General features: G+C 37.0%; 1 protein-coding gene across 4 annotated transcripts in view; it reads right to left on the minus strand.

The window, feature by feature from the left end:
* Positions 1-13,595: 13,595 nt before the first annotated feature.
* The window catches only part of NEDD1 (NEDD1 gamma-tubulin ring complex targeting factor), a 45,184-nt gene continuing 35,894 nt past the window's right edge, over positions 13,596-22,885 (minus strand). For 3 of the 4 annotated variants that reach the window (XM_073788325.1, XM_073788326.1, XM_073788327.1), the window contains 4 exons: positions 22,003-22,159; positions 18,587-18,757; positions 15,776-15,842; positions 13,596-15,296 (listed from right to left, as the gene is read on the minus strand). In XM_073788325.1, the coding sequence (XP_073644426.1) occupies positions 15,192-15,296; positions 15,776-15,842; positions 18,587-18,757; positions 22,003-22,159 (500 nt within the window). In that variant the 3' untranslated portion in view covers positions 13,596-15,191. The remainder of the gene's footprint in view (positions 15,297-15,775; positions 15,843-18,586; positions 18,758-22,002; positions 22,160-22,885) is intronic. The other variant, XM_019918513.3, reaches the window with a different exon arrangement.

The following is a 22,885-nucleotide window of genomic DNA, read 5'->3' on the forward strand; positions in this document are numbered from 1 at the left end:
CAGACCATACAAGGTATAAACTCTTACCTTTATTAAATCAAAGAATTATAAATTCTGAAGCCCCAAAGTGTTTCTGATAAAAGGGTGTGGACTTAGAGTCACAGGATAAATTGAACAAATAAATTGATTGAATAAATGACTGCTTACTCTCTGAACAGGATGGGATCTGAGTCAGCTATCAGTATTATTCAGAACCACAGGAGTAAGGCATCCGTTACTCCAAAACTATATTGAAGGTAAGAGTATGCTTGCATACACTAGACAGCAAGTCAAACATCAGATTGATAAACACCAGGACAAAGTGAAAATTCATAAGCAAAAATTCATTATGAAAGCAAAAAGAGTTGAATGTCTCAAAGAATACTATCTATCAAAAGCTTCAAGAACAGAAAATCTGGGTGAATAGAAAGAACCTGCTGCCTGACTCCACACCAAGTTACACTACACTGTACATGCTATAAACAATAACTACAAGACGTAAAAGAATTATGACGCCAAGTACATGTGGTTACTACGACATTGACTAAATCTTGAAATCCGTATTCCATGTCCATGGGGGATCCATTCTTCAACCCTTCTCCCTGAGTCCTCACATTATATATATATTAAAAATGTCATTTACTTTTTATTTGACTGCAGCCAAGAAAATTATCATGTTATGCGGTATTAAAGAGTACTGGAAACTAATTAAACACTACCCTCAAAATAGGAAAATTTGGGGTCATGACTCATCTGCTTTCTTCTTTATATCCACAACCTAAAACAATAAGTAGTACATGGTAGGTTCTTAAGATGTACTTTATTAATAAATGAAATATGTGCTACATTCTGATACCTTTGCCATCTGACAACACCGAGAAGTCAGTGGAACAACTGACAGAGGGAGGGGAAAAACTAGAGAAGAAAACAAGCCCCTAAGGATGGTGACACCACTAGTACATGGATAGAGACCCTCCATGGGCCTCCTATCACTCACAGAAAACCAGATTGAAATCAATGATCTCTAAGGTACCACCCCCCAGCCCTATGATTACATGATTTTTCTGCATTAAAAGAAAATCTAAAAGGGTGCCGACAGAAGTCTATATAACTTACTTAAAACACTGACTAATAGAGCATAGAGTAATCCCTAAATTTGGAGAAGACTCTTGGAATTTGAAATTTCATATATATGAAAAACATACTGCCTCAAGCATCTTACCATAACTAAAAGATGGCACAAGCCTGAAAAATAGTCCAGCTCAAACACACACTGGTCTGAGGAATATTGAATCCTTATGTTCCTGTTAATAAAACATCTAATGTCCAAACTCCAAGCTGTAAGAGCCCAACCAATCCCGGCATGTTGTCAAAGTTTTCTACCTCCATGACATTGCTTAAATCTAACCTACCTTTTCTGTGGAATAGTTCTTAACTGCCCCCCTTCACTCCGGGTTCTCCTCTAATCTTCCTTGCACACTATTGCCAGATGAACTTTCCTAAGGAAAAGCTCTAATCTCATCACTGTTTCAAAACCTTCAACACTACTTTATTACCTTCGGCAGGATTTCACTAATTATGTGATGATAACACGTTTCCCTATTTCCTCTCCTACTCATTATTCGGCTTCTTTTCAGTCTCCAGCACTGAAGCACTCTCATCTACCTGTCTTTTAACATGTTAGAATTCCTTAAATCTTGACTATAGCCCCTTCTCATTCTATAACTTCTCCTTAGGCGACCCCATACTTACTGAGGCTTTCATTAATATCTAGATGCCAACGAATCTCATTGTTTTTTGTGTGTTTGTTTGTTGTATTTATTTATTTTTGGCTGTGTTGGGTCTTGCTGCGAGTGTGCTTTCTCTAGTTGCAGCGAGTGGGGGCTACTCTTCTTTGAGGTGCGCGGGCTTCTCACCGTGGTGGCTTCTTCTGTTGTGGAGCACTGGCTCTAGGTGCATGGACATCAGTAGTTGTGGCACGTGGGCTCAGTAGTTGTGGCTCATAGGCTCTAGAGCGCAGGCTCAGTAGTTGTGGTGCGTGGGCTTAGTAGCTCCGCGGCATGTGGGATCTTCCTGGACCAGGGCTCGAACCCATGTCCCCTGAATTGGCAGGTGGATTCTTAACCACTGCGCCACCAGGGAAGCCCTACTGCCAGCATCCTTCTAATCTCAGCTTAATGTCACCTCCCTCACCATTCCTTTGAAGGCAGGCCAAAACTACAGTCTTGCCTATGAAATTAATGTCCTAAATCAAGTGTTGACCAATTAAAAGGGAGATTATTCAGGTTGGAGGAGGAAGGGACAGACTTATTCAGATGAAATCCCTCAAAAGAGAGACTGGATGTTCCCCGAAGCAAGAAACTCCACTTGTGAGGATGATGAAGTAAACAGCCATGTTGGAAAAGCTAACAAGAAACTTTGGGCAACCTGCAGCTGACAGCCAGCAAAAAGCAGGGGCTGCAGGCATGTAGCCACGAGGAAACGAGTTCTGCCAGCGACCTTAGAAATGAATTCTTACCCAGTCAAGCCTGTTGATGTGAATGCAGCCCTGGCCAACACCTTGACGGTAGCCCTGTGCGATCCCGAGCAGAGAACCCAGTTGTGCCATGCCACACTCCCGACCTAGAGAAACTGTGTGACAATAAATGTGGGTTATTTGAAGCTGCTAATTTGTGGCAATTTGTTATGCAGAAATAGAAAACTGATACACATTCTAAGCTAGTGAAGACGTTTTTGTTGTTGTCATGTGTTTCTTACTTTTTTCCCCCCCCAAAATGGCTTAAATACTAAAGGAACAATTGAAAGAATACATTGGCTAGAACAAAATTTAAGTGCATTTGTAGCCAACTCCCCAGTAAAAGGAAGTGACAATTCAATGCTTTAAATTGATTTGCTCTGCTTTACTGGAATGTGTAACTCCCCCCACCCCCACCCCCAGGCTTGCATTCTTAGTAGTTTCTTTGGATTTTCATCAACTAGTTGCTCTCAGGTGAAAGAAAAAAAAAAGATAGCAGATTTAAAGATCAAAAGACAACCATAAAAAAACAAATGGAAGAGCACACTTACTGCACAACACACTACAGCACAGGAAACAGTCCACAGCCTGCCTTGCTGCAATGCTTCCTCACCTCTGCTATTTGAGTCAGTGTTTTCCCACAGGAATAATTTTATAATAGGAAGTTGATGACCCAGCATCAAATAAGTCATTGCTATGACTAATATGGTCAATTTATATGTAATAAAAGCAAAGAAGGGATTCAGACCCTCTACAATAATTTAAAATGAAGATATTATGTTTCAAGTTATAAAGATAGGCATAAAAAGACCATTCATCTTGCTTATAAGTTCACAAGTAACATAATAAACATATATGGTTTAAAATATAACTTTATAACATCATTTTTAATCTAACTAATATGCTAGACCAGATAAACACATCACTTAATTTAACCTAATTTTGTTAAGAAGCTAACTTATCCCCATACAAAAATCTAGCAAAGGGCTTCCCTGGTGGTGGAGTGGTTGAGAGTCCGCCTGCCGATGTGGGGGACACGGGTTCGTGCCCCGGTCCGGGAGGATCCCACATGCCGCGGAGCGGCTGGGCCCGTGAGCCATGGCCACTGAGCCTGCGTGTCCGGAGCCTGTGCTCCGCAACGGGAGAGGCCACAACAGTGAGAGGCCCACATACCACAAAAAAACAAAAAAAATCTAGCAAAGATAATTATAGGTTTATATTGCTTATGAAAATAGAATTGAAACTCTGAAGTAAAATACCAGGAAAAGATACAATAGTATATGAAAAGAGGAGTCCTCCCTGACCATGTAGAATTTATCCCCCAAACAAAAGATGCGTCCATATTCAAAAATAAATCACAACAATTCATATCTGTAGGTATTAAAGAGGGGATGTTCAACAGATGTTGGAAACTGTTAAATTTCTGTTCATACCTTTAATGTTTAAAACACTTTGAAGACTAGAGCTTATAGGATAATTATTAAATATTAAAAAGCCTTCTCAAACCAAGAGCCCACCTAATGTACAACAGGTAGCTTCTAGATACATTCCAGTTTAAATCCACTATCTTTGATCAAGCTCTGCTTATTTCACCTTCCAATAGTTCTCTAATCTTTTGATGGTTCAGACCTTCAGTGTGTCTTACCTGGAGGACTAAACAGTCTCCTAAATGATGAATGCTATGGTGTGAATGTTTGTGTTGCCCCCTGCACCAGATTCATATCTTGAAACCCTAACCCCCAAGGTGATGTTGTTAGGAGGTGGAGGCTTTGGGAGGTGATTAAGTCATGAGAGCAGAGCCCTCCTGAATAGGATTAGTGTTCTTATAAAAGAGGCCACAGAGAGATCCCTCATCCCTTCTCCCATGTGAGGACACAGTGAGAAGGTGCTTCCTGTGCACCAGAAAGCAGGCCCGAATCTGCCAGCACCTTGATCTTGGACTTCCCATCCTCCAGAACTGTGAAAATATATTTCTGTTGTTTATAAGCCACGCAGTCATGGTACTTTGTTATAGCAGCCCAAACACACTAAGACTACATCACTGCCCTTAGTCTAATTCGTCTCAAAGCCATTCTCTTCACTGTGGTCAGAATCATATTTCTAAATTTGTGTCACGTCCCTGATTAAAACCCTTTATTGGTTCCTCCAAAGAGAACCTAGTACTTGGCATGCTCCCAAGGTACATGCTTGATGATCTGACATGGCTCATCTCTGCAACTCACATCCTGCCTTCCCTGCCTGGCCCTTGCAGGTCCTGTGCATGCTATTTCCAGCCTCCTGTCTGGGAGGCATGTCCTCCTCCCTCTTTACCAGGTACTTATTCATCTTTAATCCTCAGTTCAGGACTTTTATCTCCTATTTCCTCTAAGAAGCCGTCTCAGATACTACTCTACCTTTTCAGATTGTTACTAATACCCCTCTCTGCTGCCTCCACAAGTGCCCTGTGTATATATCCATTCCCCACTCTTAGCACATGATTATTCAGTCTCTGCATCTGTCATTTCTGCTCGATGAGTGTGCTCTTCAGTATGATCCCCAGTGCTTAGCACATAGGAGGTGACTGCTGTTCACTGAATGAATGATGAAGAAAAATGAAGACGAGGGAGCAAAAGTGAGCCCTGTCAGTTGGAACACCTCTCCTGAAGCACAGTCTGGAATGGAATCCTCTGTGGGAGTTGCCCAGACCAGGGGATAATGCCTGCGAGTATTATCTACCACTAATCCTGAGAGAAACCCCAGCAAAGCCAAACTTCTTCATCTGGGATATCCTATAGATTTACCCAAATCATCTCACACCCACACTCAGAGGATGTGCTATTTCCGTTTCATACTTAGAAAGCCAAACCTGTTGTACAAAATGGATGTCAGGGCTTCCCAGGTGTCGCAGTGGTTGAGAGTCCGCCTGCCGATGCAGGGGCCCGGTCCCGGAAGATCCCACATGCCGCGGAGTGGCTGGGCCCGTGAGCCATGGCCGCTGGGCCTGCGCGTCCGGAGCCTGTGCTCCGCAACGCGAGAGGCCACAACAATGAGAGGCCCGCGTACCGCAAAAAAAAAAAAAAAAAAAAAAAAATGGATTTAAGAGTGTGCATACTTTCTAACAAGAAGGGTAGAAACAGAGAAGTCAGTCCCCTTATTCTGTAATCTACAGGCAAACATCCCTCTGTTTACTGGATAAATTCTAAACTCTTAGCTATGTCTTACAAAGCCCTTCCTGATCTAGACCACCTTCCTCTCCAGTCTTCTCTTGTATAAGCTCCTCGTATGGCCCACATTCCAGCTGTTCCCTCCTACTAAATTTAGGCAACTTGGTTCTTTGCCAAAGTCAATAACTTTGATATTTAAAAAGGGTTCAGTAACGATAGCAATATTTAGATATCCAGATATTCTTGTTTCATTTTGGCAGATAAAGATTTAGTGTGCATGATCATCTTAAAAAATGAGAAATAAAATGTTTTCTCATTTCACTAGTATTCAAATAATGAGTAGGTGTCTTTTGACCTAAGATGTGCTTCAAACAAATTTTGAAAAGTTCAATTTGTCAGAATGCAAAATGAGGCACAATTGATTTTTTTTTTTTTTTTTTTTGGTACGCGGGCCTCTCACTGTTGTGGCCTTTCCCACTGCGGAGCACAGTCTCCGGACGCGCAGGCTCATTGGCCATGGCTCACGGGCCCAGCTGCTCCGCGGCATGTGGGATCTTCCCGGACCGGAGCATGAACCCGTGTCCCCTGCATCGACAGGTGGACTCTCAACCACTGCGCCACCAGGGAAGCCCCATAATTGATTTTTAACATTTTAATTTTAAGTGAGCTGGTTGTCAGATTTCACTTGAAAAGGACCCACAATATCTACATCAAGGGCATGTCAACTATCTTCAACCATTCTTGTCATTTTTCTTTGTTCATAAATTTATCCTACTACTATAAATCCTATTATTTGACATGTGTGAAGGGTTAACCAAATTTCCAGTTTATTGCAAATATCATAAATACCATACAGAAATTAATAATTTATTACAATCTCTACATGTTTTCCATATATTCAACAATTGATAAAATTAGATATGAGATGATACTGAACCTCTCTTGGGGTCAAAGCACCATACTAGATATTGCAACTACAGAGAGATTTCCAAAATGGCCTCTGCCCAGTGGGGAGAGAGACCTGGAGACAAACCAACCCAATTCCATAAGAATTATAATAGTGATAGGAAGTGAATTTTTGGATGCACGGAAGAGATCATGATTGCTTTAGGTCATGGAAAAGTGTCAGAAGAGGTGACATGTGAAAAGTGTCCTGAAGGATCTGTAGAAGTTTGCGAGGCAGAGAGAACAATGAAAGTGATTGCCCAGAGCTATGAAATGGCATGGTACTTTCTGGTACCTGAGACTGAAATATCTGGGGCAGGGCTGTGGAGCAGCAGGAAGGATCAGGATGCCACATCAAAGACTACACATGGGCTTTTTCTATGGACAATTAGTTTTGCCTTTTTGGTGAGGACAACACTAGTATTATAGAAGTGTATGCAACAGATAAGAAGAAACAGAGTAAGGCAAAAAGCCTAGGTAAGAGGCTCTTACAATAAATTTCAGCAAAGTATGAAGAAGTTCCAAATCACAGCAGCTGGAATAAAGGTGAGTCAAGATGTTTATCAGTCAGCTATTGCTGCACAATAAACAACCAAGAAGCTCCCAGTGGCATACAATCGTAGGCATTTGTTCCCATAGATCTGAGGATCTATTGGGCTGGACTAAAGCTGGGTTTGGCTGAGTGGCTTGGCTGAGACAGCTCTGCATCACACGTCTCATCTTCCTCGGGACCAGCAGCTAGCCTAGGAAGCTTTTTGTGTTTAGTTTTGTTTTTTAAGGTCCATGTCAGAGGTACAAGAGAGTGGGTGGAAACATGCAAGACCTCTTAAAGCCTGGGCTTGGAATTGACACACCATCATTTCTGCTTTATTGGCCAAAGCAAGCCACATGGCCAAACCCAAAGTCACAAGGAGAGGAAACATATTCCACCTCTTTAGTAGTAGGAACTGCAAAGTCAAATGGCAAAGGGCAGGAATACAGCTAGGGGTTTAGGACTGGTGACAATAATGCAAAATACCACATTCTGGCCTCCAGAACACAATAATTCATGTTCTTCCTAAATGCAATATATGCTCACCCCAGCCCAAGGACTCTAAAAGTCACATCCAATCACAGCATCAGGCTCAGTTCAAGACCTTGTAATCTACACTAGATTCAGATATGTTTCATCTTGATAAGAACAATGGATTGCTCTTTGTTCAGTGAACAGAATAATGAGCAACTCCCGAGACACACGCATGCGCGCACACACACGGAGCCTACAAACTGAAACCAGGACAGGATAACTGCAATAAACACTCCCATTTTAGAAGAATGGGAGGCTCCTAGCAGTCACTGGCCTACAGCAATTCTGAAATTCAACTGAGCCCAAGTTGCTCTGTGGATGGGAAATGTTTCTTAATTAGGCCTGGGTTCTGCTTCCTGGGGGCGCCTCCCAAATCCATTGTTCTCCACAATGTTTTTGACTGCTCTTCAAGATGTCCTTCGTTTTTCATCCTCCTCAACCATTTCTGAAAAGGGCTTTGGAAGATAGGCCATTTGGGCAACAGAGCAACTTTCTCAGCCTGCCTCCTGGATTACAAAGTTCAGGGCTTGGAGAATTTTTTATATTTTTGAAAAGCCTGCATCTTTTAGTCCTAAGTGGCAGCAGTGATTTTGCTAAATCAACTGTTTAAAACACTTTGTAAATGTTTATGCATTTGACTCCAGTCTACCGAGCCAAAAGTCAAAAGTCATACCCACAATTATTTACTAGACATGCTTCTCTCTCTCACTCTTGACTTAATTACTGTTACTAATAAGTGCATATCAGACTAATGTGGGACCATGCCCTTAAGCTTCCTAAATGTCCTTTTTACCAGTTGAAAAGGCATACCACAGGTTCTCAATTTTCTTAGCCTCAGGTTATCTTTTATACTATTAAAAATTATTGAAGATTCCAAAGAGCTTACCTTAGAAAATTCTATAAAGTACAAGAACCCATTCCATTAGATATCAGGGCAATGATGTAATCACATGTCACATAAGCACTGGAAAACTTCACTCTATGCTCATGAGAAAATAAGAATGAAAAAGGACAATGTCTTACTTAGTACTGTTATGAAAATAATTTTGACCTCACAGGCCCCCAAAATGATCTTAGGAATTCTCAGGGCTCAGCAAACCACATTTGGAGAATTACTGGTCTACTAAAAGACACTTTTTCTCCTTTCAGAGGTTCTAACTATAGATTCCATAGCCACACCCTTGATTTTCCCACAAATAACATAAATCTAAACAGACTCTGTCTTTACCTTTTTAACTCTGTAGTCTTTTTTAAGAGCTCCACCTATCTAAGTATGTGGAACTTGATAATTTAATACATAAAATATTTTTTTACTAGAAATATGCAGTGATTATCTACAGTATTAACTTGTTTGGCATTCTGTTAACTTTAACTGCAAAGTAATACATCTAAACCTTATTGATACAAGGTAAGAAGAATCTTGAAAAGAAATAGAGCGGAGAGACTAAAAATTAGAGTTCATGATTTGCCAAGTAGGATGGTCCTACTGGAACCTCAAGAGTTTGTTTGAAACTCTGAAGGGTTACACCTTAAAAATAAAAATAAACCAGGAATTTAAACTCAACTTGGAAACACCTCAATCCCTGATTGCGTTATGATGACATGGGTGTGCTCATTCCCCTAGCCTAACTGCCTGCCACAGTGGAAGTAAATGTTCTCAGGGAGAAGATAATAGCATTCAGAGACTCAAAGTATTTCTACAATTTTTTATGATATCAATAACTCAATAAAGAAATATTCAAGAAGACCAGATGACACTGGTCATGTGACCAAAAACTGAGAGAAATAATGTAAAATAGAAACAAAAGCATAGGATATCCAGATATTAGTTATCAGACACAGACTTCCAAATGAATAAGGGAGGGGCAAGATAGGGGTAGGGGATTAAGAGGTACAAACTACTATGTAAAAAATAAATAAGCGGCAAGGCTGTATTGTACAGCACAGGGAATGTAACTAATATTTTATAATAACTATAAATGAAGTATAATCTTTAAAAATTGTGAATCACTATGTTGTACACCTGAAACTTATAAATTTATTTTTGGCTGCATTGGGTCTTTGTTGCTGCGTACGGGCTTTCTCTAGTTGTGGCCAGCGGGGGTTGGGGTGCGTGGGCTTCTCATTGCAGTGGCGTCTCTTGTTGCAGAGCATGGGCTCTAGGCACACAGGCTTCAATAGTTGTGGTGCACAGGCTTAGTTGCTCCACAGCATGTGGGATCTTCATGGACCAGGGCTCAAACCTGTATCCCCTGCATTGACAGGTGGATTCTTAACCACTGCACCACCAGGGAAGTTCCTGAAACTTATATAATACTGTAAATCAACTATATCTCAATTAAAAACGAAAAAAGAAAAGAAAATATTTGCTGTAGGTTTTTGGAAGATATATTTTGTCAGGATAAGGAAAATTTCTTCTATTCATAGTTTACCAATTTGCTGAATTTTATCAGATACTCTTTCTGTATCTATTGAGATTATCCTTATTGGATTGGTGATTTAAAATAACGGATTTGTTAAATTATGCTTGTTTACTCAAGATAAATTCAAATTAACTATAAAAGTTATATGCGATAAACACATATATGTGTATGTTATGTACTACACACACTTTTTCTATAGCTTTGTTTCAGCATAGTTTACAAAAAATAAATTTAACTTAAAAAACCTAAAATTAATATATTTAAGGAATTTAATTATAAGATTCACCAAGAGAATTAGAAACTATAAAAAAGAACAAAATGGAAATTCTAAGCTAAAAAATAAAATAGATGATATTAAATACTTACCAGATTAGGTAAATACTAAATTAGACATAGCTGAAGAGAAAAATAGTTTCTGCTAAAATTTTTATTATTACATTGAATCTAAAAATCAACATGGTAAAAACTGACATTTAACAATGTTGAGCCTTCCAGTCTATGAACACAGTATGTCATTTATTTAGGTTTACTTTCTCTCAGGAATGTTTTGTAGAATTCAGAGTACAGGTCATGCATAACTTTTATGAAATTTATACCTCAGTATCTCATATTTTTGATTCTACTGTAAGTAGTATTAACTTTTAATTTCAATTTGTTTTTTGCTAGTATATAGAAATGCAATTGATTTTTGTATATTGACCTTGTATACTGTAACCTTATTAAATTCACGTATTAGTATTAAATTTTTAATATATTCCATAGGGTTTTCTATATAGTTGAATACATCATCTGTGAAGAGACTTCTTTACTTCTCCCTTTGTAATATGGATACCATTAATTTCTTTGCTTTGTCTTTGATCTTAGGGAAAAACCATTCACCATTAAGTACAAGGTTAGCTGCACGTTTTTCTTAAGATGCCCTTTATCTAAAACTAGAACTACCATATGATCCAGCAATTCCACTGCTGGGTATATATCCAAAGAAAACGAAAACACTAATTTGAAAAGATTTAGGCACCCCAGTGTTCATAGCAGCATTATTTATAGCAGCCAAGATATGAAGGCAACCTAAGTGCCCAATAACAGATGAATGGGTAAAGAAGATGTGATATATATAATACATATATAATATATATTGTAATATTATATGTATATAACTCAGGCATAAAAAGAATGAAAGTCTGCCATTTGCAACAACGTGGATGGACCTAGAGAGTATTATGCTTAGTGAAATAAGTCAAAGACAAATACTCTGTTATTGCTTATATGCGGAATCTAAAAAATAAAACAAACAAATGTGTATAAAAAAACAGAAACAGGCTCACAGATATAGAGAACAAACTAGTGGTTACCAGTGAGGAGAAGGAAGAGAGGAGGGGCAAGATAGGGGTAGGAGATTAAGAGACACAAAATACTTTGTATAAAATGAGCAACAAGGACATACCTTACAGCACGGGGAAATATAGCCATTATTTTGTAATAACTTTAAATGGAGCATAAGCTATAAAAATATTTCATCACTATATTGCAAAACTGAAATTAATATACTATTGTAAATCAACTATACTTCAATTTTAAAAATTTTAAAAAAGATGCCCTTGGGAATTCGCTGGCTGTCCAGTGGTCAGGACTCCGCATTTTCACTGCCAAGGGCCTGGGTTCAATCCCTGGTCGGGGAACTAAGATCCTGCAAGCCATGCAGCACAGCAAAAAAAAATAAGTAAAAGACGCCCTTCATCAAGTTGAAGAGGTTCTCTTTCATTCTTACTTTGCTGAGAATTTTTAATCAGAAATAAATGTTGGATATTGTCAAATGCTCTTTTTGCATTTATTGAGATGATCATATGGTTTCCCTATGTTAGTCTGTTAACATAGTGAATTACATTAATTTTATAACGTTAGCCCAAATTTGCATTCTTGAGATAAGCCTGTCATATGTATTATTTTTTATACATCATTGGATTCCAATTGCTAAAATTTTGTTTAATACTTCTCTATCTGTATTTCTGATAAATATTGGTTTGTAGTTTTCCTGTGATTTTGGTGTTAGGGTAATGCTGACCTCAAACAATAAGTTGGGAATTATCCCCTCTTCTATTTCCTGGAAGCATTTGTTGAGAATTGGGATATTTTCTTCTTTAAATATTTTAAAGAATTCACCAGTGTAGCCATTTAGGTTTGGCATTTTCTTTGTCAGAAATATCTGCAGAATCTGTAGTGATGTCACTTCTTTCATTCCTGATATTGGTAATTTAAGGGGGTTTTTATGTTTCTCATCAATCTAGCTAAATGTTTATCAATTTTATTGATCTCAAAGAACTAGCTTTTAATTTCACTGATTTTCTCAATTGATTTTGTTTCCTATTGCACTGAGTTCTTCTCTAATCTTTTTTCTTTTCATTTGCTCCTTTTGGGTTTTACTTGCTATTATTTTTCTAGCTTAAGGTGGAAGCTGAAGTTATTGAGTCCTTTCCTTTTCTAATACAGGTATTTAATGATATAAATTTCCCTGTAAGTACTGCTTTAGCTGATTCCCACAAATTATAATGTTTTCATTTGCATTCAGTTCATTATACATTCTAATTTTTTATTTCATCTTTTTATGTTTAAGCAATTTGTATCTTTATATTTAAAGTGGATTTCATGGATTCAGTATACAGTTGGATAAAAAAGATTCACTCTCATAATAAGGGTAACGACAACTTAATGCAATTACTGATACTGCTGTTTAAATCTACTATTTTACTGTTTATTTTCTATTTGTCCCATTTATTCTTTGTTCCCCTTTCTTCTTTTCCTTCCTTCTTTTGGATTATTTTCTATGGCTACATTTTATCATCTTTGTTGGTTTACTAGTTATAACCTTTTCTTTTGTGGTTGCTTTGGGGTTTACAGTATACATTCTTAGCTTATAACATTCCACTTTCAGGTAGTATTATTCTGCTTCACAGTTAGTATAAGAATCTTACGAGTAGTATGCTTTCATTTCCCTCCCCTCACCCTTGATGATACTCTTCTCAGACATTTCACTTTACATATGTTAACCACACAATACACTGTTATTATTTTTGCTTTAAATGTCTATTAGCCTTTAATGAAAATTTAAAATAAGGGAAAAAAGCCTTACATTTGTACACATATTTACCATTTTTATTGCTCTTTATTCCTTTGCACAGAAGATTTCTATCCAGTACCTTTAACATTTCCTGTAGGGCAAAAGTCTTCTTGTGATAAATTCTTTCAGCCTTTCTAGGTTTGAAAAAGTTTTACTTCATTTTCAAAAGGTATTCTCACTAGGTACAGAATCTAAGTTGAGTTTTTTATTTTCAAAAATTCAGTATTTGAAAATTATTTCAAATATTTTGGGTCTTTTTAAAATTCAGTTGTATAAATCCAATCTCTATTATGCTATCTTGGCCAGAGGCTAAAATTCAATTTCAAGTTTCCCATTTTTACCATTTAAAATTTTTCGTGCTTATTTAGCTTTTAAGTTCCATGACAAAAAAAGATTTCATCTTTATGCATAAAGTTACTAAAATTATTTTATTTATCCAATCTCTTTTAATACACATTATGTGCATTTATAGAAAAAGGCAATAGGAAAATATTAACCGATTTAAATACAGCATGTAGCAAAACACACTTTTATGTCTTCTAAATCTGTTTGATAATGATATATAAGAAAACCTGTTACAAGCCATAATGCTTTTATAACCTGTCAGGAAAAAAGATTATAGAAGCACTCCTAAAGCTTTAATACAAATGTATTCTCTGAGCCGCACTAGGACAAAGTAATCTGCTTTTATTTCTTGAAGTAATTATTAGTATGTTTACACTTATTTAATATACCCTTAAAATCTCTCAGCACTTAGGGGAAAAAAGTTAGTAAGCTAGCTACATTTCTTCTTTTTTTTTTAATAGAGTTCTTTTAGTAAATACTTTCATCTCAGAAGTCAAAATTGGGCAGGAGTGCTATATACAAGGTACATAGTTTAAATCTTTGGGACAAAAGACTATAAGAAGGTAAACAAGCCAGTGGCCCCCCTAATCTTATATCACTAAAAATGTAGATCAGAGCAGGCAGATGTACACATCTACATATTATCAAAGAGGTGTAAATTCTTTTGACAATTAACCTTCCTGTTGTGTTTTTTTTAATTTTATTTATTTTATAGTAAGGTCAATAGTATAAAATATTACACACAACACACAAAGAATTAGAGAAACTTAATGATATAAACCACAAAACAAAATAAACCACACATCATTTGGGAGAAAAAAAATGGCACTAATACTGTAATATTTAGTATATAATATGAAATTTTCACTGTTTATAAGTTGAATTATATTGATTGAAACTTTATAGTATAATTTTGTATGTTATTAATTCATGAGATAATCAGCAGATATGCAGTTCTGGTTGAGTCTTATAAACCCTTAAAAGTTCTCATAAAGTGAAATTAGCTAAAAAACACTGACCAGGAGTAGAGATTTGTTAGAAGTATAATACAGTAACATAAATGCAATAGATATAATGTAATCTGTGCAATTCGAAATTCTGAAAATTTTCTTATCAAATGTACAATAAATAATAGTCATACTTGACTTCATCAAGTTAACAAAATAATTATTAATCAACCTTGTGTTTTATTAGTCAACTGCTTAGAAACCCAAAACACCAATTAAAATTACTTTCTCCATAAAAATAGAAGGTATCTCAAACTCTTTAATCATCAAACATCCAAAAAAATTTGGAAGGCAACTGTCAACCAAAAATATTATGTTTAAAAGAGGTTATTAAAAAACATACATAATCTATTTTTTTTCTGCACAATTTTCTTTTCTTATGAAAAAGGGCACTTAGTGTATAGCTAAAGCTTTCAGAAAATAAAGATTCTGTTGGCTTTCCTCTTAGGCAGATGACACAGTGTACAGTTTTTAATATAAAAATATAAATATTTTTGACAGAAAAGATGAAATAGTGGTTGGTATACAATCCCATCACCCTTTTACTTGAAAAAAAATTTTCCCAGAGGCCATGAAAACAATACTGAATCTATATAGCTCTGTGTTGCCAGAAGCTTCCCAAATTACAAAACATTAAAGTATTCACTGAAATTTCAAAAGTGTGCCCGTAGTCTTTTGTTTTCTTCTCGTAGTCTTTCAATTTCTGCCACTAAACCTTCATTCACTGAGTATCTTTCCAACAAAGAGTGCATTTCATTCTAGAAAAGGGGGAAAAAAAGCTTTTAAAATTATTGCCATCTCATTTATTTGGCAAGCCGTTTTACATATTTTCAGCTATCATTTTTCTCAGGTTCAATTAACTAACTAAATGATTTTTTTTTAACTTAACCACCCTTACTACTTTGTTAATATAAATGAAAGAGCACTGGTGAAATTTATATATTTGGAAAGCTTATATTTGCACATTTCGGAAGCTTTTTGCTTACTTACTGCAAAAAAAAAGCTGTGAAAAAGTAGCTATCATACTTTTTTATCATACTATCATATCATATCTTTGTAACTATCACAGGTTACAAAGAAGGGTGACTAGTTAAAATCTATTTTACTTATTAAATTTCTAAAACTCCCTGTTTATTTCTTAGCAATTAGATATAACTAAGTAAAAATACATCACCCCTTTATGGACTTTTTAGGTCCACAGCTATGCTCACTTACAATAAAATATGTCAATACATACCAATTGCATATGAAACTGTTTAATCATCTCCACTTGCAAATTCACAATATCCTTATGGCATGCTTCTCTAGGGAAGAATGTAAAATATTTATTAGAATTATAACAGTTTTACCAGCTCTAGATCATTCAAGAAAATGGCTAAACTCTTATCGTTTCACGTTACTGTTAATAATTATTATTACAATAGTAAAAATACCACTGCACCTAGTATTTATTTACTCTGTGCTAGGCACTGTTTCTTGTACTTCAGATGTAAGAATTCATTTAATCTTCACAACTAGGTGCAATTATTACCTCCATTTTACCAATGAAGTAACTGAGTCACAGAGTAGTTATAACTTATCCAATGTCACACAACTAGTAAATGGTGGAGTAGGATATAACCCCAGGCTGTCTACCTCCAGAACTCTCATTATACTACATTCCTTAATACAGAAATTATCATTAAGGAAAGACACAGGTTTATATTACAATGAAATACAGATAATGCTCTAGGTTATAATGCTTTAACTATTATCAATGTTTAAGCTATCAAAAAAAAGAAAAAAAAAACTTCCAGCAGAATGAAAAGAGCCTATTTGGGTGTAACAGAGGTTACTCAATAAAATGCAATTAATTCATGCCTACAAAAGCCATAAAAGTGGGAATTCCCTGGCATCCCAGTGGTTAGGACTCAGCACTTTCACTGCCGTGGCCCAGGTTCAATCCCTGGTCAGGGAACTAAGATCCTGCAAGCCACACGGTGCAGCCAAAGAAAAAGACATAAAAGTTATGAAGTATAACAATAAAAGGAACATTCAGCCACCTGCCACACAACTTATGGGCTAGAACATTACCAAAATCATAGAAGCTTCCTGTGTGCTCCTCTCTGACTCCAACATTTACCTCTTGGGAGAAGCCTAAGAAAGAAGTCACTACGCTGCTGAATTTTGTTTGAGCAAAGAAATGTTTTAAAAAGAAATATATATATATATATATATATATATATATATATATATATATATATGTATGTATGTTTGTATGTATAACACAGAATCTGTAGTCAGTCTATTTTCGTTGTGCTTGCTTTTGAGCATTACAAAAAGGGTACCATATCCTATGTAGGCTTGAGTAGTGGACATTTAAAAAATAATCCAGTATCATGTTTTCAAGTTTCATATTCTACATATCTGTAATTCACTGATTTATACTAGTGTGTACATTCTCCTGTCAATTTGAATTGTTTTCAAGTGTTTATTATTACAATGTTGTTATAAACAATCATGTATATGTCTTCCAACCCACATGTGCCAATTTCTGTAGATGATATATCCAAGAGTAGATATGTTGAGTTATAGGTATGATCCAGAGGTACACTGCTCAGACTTACAAAATAACAGAAATTATTTTCCAAAGTGGTAGTATCAATGGACACACTCATCATCAGTATAACAGAGCTCATCTAGCTTTACATCCATACGAAGACTTGGTGTTACCAAGCTTTTTACAATATTTTCCCATCTACTGGGTGTGAAATGGTATCCCATTGCATTTTCAGTTGTCTGATTAATTTGTAGGGCTGAGCATCTTTCCTTATGTTCATATGCCATTCCTCTTCTGTGAAATGCTTGCCTATGTCTTTAAACTATTTTTCTACTGAATGTCTTTTTTAAAAAAATTATAAGAGGTCTTTACATAATCTGATCCTTTATTGGTTATATGAGTACTGCAGATACCTTTTGTCTTTTCATTTTATTAATAGTGTCCTGGGATAAACAATTCCTATTAATATTCTCAAATTTACTAACCTAATATTAATGCAAATTTATCAATCTATTTTTATAGGTAGTGTACCCTCTTATTTTTAAGTAACTTCTCAAACCCTGAAGTCATATATTGATATAAATTCTCTTACAATGCCTAAAATGTTTCCATTTACATTTAAACTTTTACCCTGTACGGAACTGATTTTTTAAATAGCATGCAACAGGGATATATACATTTCCTCTGTCATATATCACATTTCCATATATACATAGGCATTTTTTGGGGGGGCTGCCTATTTGATCCCTTTGGGCAATTTGTCCACCCTGTGTTAATGATACACTTTTCTTTTTTTTGTGGTACGCGGGCCCCTCACTGTTGTGGCCTCTCCCGTTGCGGAGCACAGGCTCCAGACGCGCAGGCTCAGCGGCCATGGCTCACGGGCCCAGCCACTCCACGGCATGTGGGATCTTCCCGGACCGGGGCACGAACCTGTGTCCCCTGCATTGGCAGGCGGACTCTCAACCACTGCGCCACCAGGGAAGCCCAATGATACACTATTTTAATGATAGCCTATCTATCTGACAAACTAGTCCCCTTCAACCTTATTCTTCTCCAGTGTCTTGGTTATTTCATATCTTCCTTCTTTCATATACATTTTGGAATTATCTCATCATCTTCTTCCAAAAAACCCAGTTGGGATTTGATTGGAATTGCATTCAATCTATAGACCAAGTTAGAAGAACTGACAGCTTCATAATATCTTCCCATTTAAGTGTTAATGCTTTCTAATAATTTTTTTTTAATGTTTTTCCACACACAGATCTTTACCATCTTTGGTTAGATTTATTCCTAAGTACCTTATTTCTTCTGTTGCAACTAAAAGATATTTAAAAAAATTTGTTTCTCTTCTGCTTTGAGTTATGACAAGAGCTGTATTAAAAAACAAACACAAACAAACATCAACAACAAAAAGTGAAGGCACCGTAGAACCACTAAAGTAGCCAGGATTGGAGGGACCATGGTCTTGTAAAGAAGGTGAGTCTACTAGGTAACCTCCACATTTACCTCTGCTTTTCCCTCTGCGGGATGTGCTGATTCCATATTATGAGAAAAAGAGGCTGAGATGAGAGCAGTGGCCTGGAGTTTGAAACAGTCTCACTTGGTTGGGGAGTATTAGAATTCAGAACTCCCAAGGCAGCCAGCACTGCAAGGTCCAAGATTCTGGAAAGGGGGTACCTGTAGAAAGTAAACCTGAACCTGTGCAATTTCCCCTCAAGACATCTTTGACTCCTAAGCAATGCCTGTACTGAGTTAGATGGCAGGAAAACAAACATAAAGTGGCAGCTAGGGCTTCCCTGGTGGCGCAGTGGTTGAGAGTCCGCCTGCCGATGCAGGGGACATGGGTTCGTGCCCCGGTCCGGGAAGATCCCACATGCCGCGGAGCGGCTGGGCCCGTGAGCCATGGCCGCTGAGCCTGCGCGTCCGGAGCCTGTGCTCCGCAACGGGAGAGGCCACAACAGTGAGAGGCCCGCGTACTGCAAAAAAAAAAAAAAAAAAAAAAAAAAAAAAAAGGCAGCTAGAGAGGAGAAAAGGATTTTGAGAGCCCTGTGATGAAGAATTGGAGGTTTAAGTTCGGGACCCACCAAGATAAAAAGGCCTGGTGAATACTCCAGACATTCAGCTCACATATTAAAAGGGCACAGACTAAACCCTAGGAATAAAGGCAAACCAGAAATAAAATAGCCCTAAGAAAACCTAAAACCCAGAAAATGATCTGCTTGCAAGAAACTTAAATCTTCTTTAAAGACAACAGAAATAAACCCACAGACTTCTGCTTAGGATGTTAGCTCCCCAGCCCTAATAATGAGAACAAGCCAGGTAACGTATAAAATCATACATTTTAAATAAATTCAACTTTGAGAGTGCAAAGAAATCTAAATGAACTAAAATCCAGAAAATGGTGAGTCCCTCCAGAAGAAGAAAGACCCACAGTTGTTTTCATCCTAGACAGGGCAGCAGGGGAAAAAAGCTGCCACTGATAGGCTAAAGAGAACTAGCTGAAATTTTTATAGATTTTTAAAGGTCAAGTGAAGACTGTCAAGGCAGTTTAGAATCCCAAGGAGTCCCAGCCGAAAATAAAGTCTCCATTCCCTCCACAACTTTTTGCCACAGGACTTCACTGAGTGCTCACGTAAAAATTAGGGGCAGAGCAGGAGGGCTGAGAGAGACAGCCCCTAGGGCACAGATGCACAGAGCCTGGTGAAGACTTAGGGCAGGGGAGGAGAACTGACAGTAACCCCTCTGAAGCACTCCAGGCCCTCACAGAGAAGTCAGCCCCAGAGCTGAGGGAGAATGGCTAGCAGAGAGCCTCTCAATAGCCCACTCTGTCCCTCCGTTGTAAGGTACAGCTGGCAACACCTACTGGAGGCTGAAGTCAGAGCAGGCGAATTTGCAGAAATCCTCTGAGCCATTCTGGGTCCTCTAAGCAGAGGCTGCCTATGGCTGACAGAGGGGCAGAAGAGCAGAGAGAGGCCCCTACCCACCCTCAATCCCCAGGTACAGGCACACAAGGCATGATTTCTTTCTAAATTTGCCCCAGAAGAACTTCTCCCTTTCTGTGTTTTCAACATTGCTTTATTCACATTATATTACAGCTGTAAACAGACAATTCTGCCATTTTGCCCTATATATGCATTCCTGAAATATCTCATATATTTTAAAAAACTGTTTATGGAAAAAATAATAGGACCAGATTTTTTTAAACGTGGTATGTACATATAACGGAGTATTATTCAGCCTTAAAAAAGAAAGAAATCTTGACATGTGACGTGGATGAACCTGGAGGGCATAATGCTAAGTGAAATAAGCCAGACACAGAAGCACAAATACTGCATGATCCCATTTATATGAGATATCTAAAACAGTCAAACTCATGGAAGCAAAGAACAGAATTGTGGGTGTCAGGGGCTGGGGAGAAGGGAAAATCAACGAGTATAAAATTTCAATACACAAAGTTAAGTTCAAGAGGACTGCTGTTACAATATTGTGTCTATAGTTAACAATACCGTATATTGCACACTTGAAAATCCAAGAGGGTATCTCGTGGTAAGTATTCTTACCACAGTAATACTGAAAAAGCAAAAAAAAAAAAAAAAAAAAAAAGAAAGTAACAGGATTTAAGGAGAAAGGACTTGGGCAGACCACTCAAAACCTATATAATCTTTGTAACCTGAGCACTAACACAAACAATTAAATCCTAATAAAAATACTAGCATAGTTTAAATATTGAATAATCAAAGATTTTACCTTAAAAAAAAGTGAGGGTCATTTGGTAAAAGGGGAAAGAAGATAGAAGGATTGGGGCTGTCAAGCATGGAGGCAAGGATAAAATGCCCAAAGATGGGGAAAAAATCACAAAATAAGCACTTCCTAACACAAAGCACATAGCCAAGCCAAATTAAGAGGAAGGGAATAGGAGGAGATGGACATGGATAGGTGATTTGCTGCCTTTACCTGTGTTCATGTACTTTGTTTTGGTGGCTGTTACATGAACCACCAAAATTTCCTTATCATGTTGTCATTACTGCCCTATTTACAAATGAGTTAATTAACATCAAAGAAACACACATCAGAGCAGCCCGCACTATGTCTACCCTAATTAAACTATAATGCTTTTGTGGGCAGATCATCCGTTTTTGTATCCTTAGTATCAGTACATACTAGGCACATTATAAATGTCAAAATGATTATTTTTCTTTAAAAATATATTTGTTAACATCTAAAAAATTTTTTCAAAACATTTTTAACATTAAAAAGAAACATGCACCAACAAAAACTGCACATCTTCTCCAACATTCTTGCCCATGGTATTCCAAATCTGAGCAAGAGTACTAAGTAACTAAAGGTCAGAAAAGGAAAAAAAATGCAAAAGATTCTAATAATTGAAAATAGCTTTCAAAATATATTGAGACAACAGGTAAAAGGCACCAGCATTCTAGAACATTCTTACAATGTTCAAAATTCAAAGAATGAGAGACAAGGACAGGTCCAGGCAAGAACTTTTTAAAATTAAGTATTACATTCTGATGCATTCTACTTGAAAATATTCAGAATTCCTTTAAAAAATATCTTTACTACATTACTGCACATAGCATACTTAACAGGTGATCTATAAATATTGTAAGAATCCCATTTGAGCTTACCAGAATCTGTCCATAGTTTGATGATGAAAAAGATCCACAATGGCAGCCAGCCTGCTACACCATCCTGCCAAGTTATCTAATAACTGCCCTAGGGAAATGTGCCTTTTCCTAGCTGATATAAAATAAACTCAACACTTCAAGATCAACAAAACTCATATCTTCTATGGTTTTATGGACCCCAGAACTTAGGCAAAAGTAGTAACCACAAACATTACTCATAGTTACAGTTTTACACCTAATAAAAAAAGCTAGTCAAGGTCTAGATAATTTCTCAATTACCTAAAGTCATCCAATGTTTCCTGTATCATGTTCTGAATAAAACGGATTTGAACAGATGTCAATGGTGCATTTGGCCGATTATTTCCAATGGTATCAGCTATTTTTTCTGATAGTGAACTGGCAACTCCAGCAGTGACAGAAGATGCTATCTTTGGATCTAAAATTAAAAATGGACAAAATATTAATAGTCAACTTGGACTAAGAGACATCAAACACTTCTAAATATGATTTGGCAAGAGAAAACTTGAAACACTGGTAAGAAACAGTGAGCTTGTGACATTCAGAAAAATTCACTGTCTGGAATACAAATCTTAGAAACTTTCAATGACATTATTTCTAATGAGTCATTTAGCTCTCTCTCTATCTATCAATCTATCTATCTACCTACCTACCTACCTACCTAAACTGCCAAGTGTCTAATGTAATAACATACGACAGAGGAATTAATCCTGAAGAATCTCTGAATTATTTTCTCTTACAAAAGATGAATGTGACAAGCCACACCACAAACTAGATAAACCAAGCCTATGAGAAACAAACAGAAGGAACAGAGGAGTAAAGTAGTTCTACAGGCAAGGCCCTAGAGTTTAAGCTAATGCAATATATCCACAGAAATCTTAAAATATAGGTATCTATATAAAAGAGCTACTACTATACAAAGAGTTTTTTGTATAGGTAACTCTTATCGCTGAACCTAATATCACTTTAAATGTGATGGAGTTTTTAGGGTCTCTGCCATGAACTCTATAGATAGAACTTTAATATGGAAAAAAAAAAGACAATTTCAGGTACTTAATGACCCATTTTCAAAGGGTCCTATATTCCTATCTGTACCACAGTAGATCAAGACACTTACATATTGGATTGAAAACGAAATTCACAC

This window comes from Tursiops truncatus, chromosome 11 (genome assembly GCF_011762595.2).
Source record: "Tursiops truncatus isolate mTurTru1 chromosome 11, mTurTru1.mat.Y, whole genome shotgun sequence".
Taxonomy (NCBI): Eukaryota; Metazoa; Chordata; class Mammalia; order Artiodactyla; family Delphinidae; genus Tursiops; species Tursiops truncatus.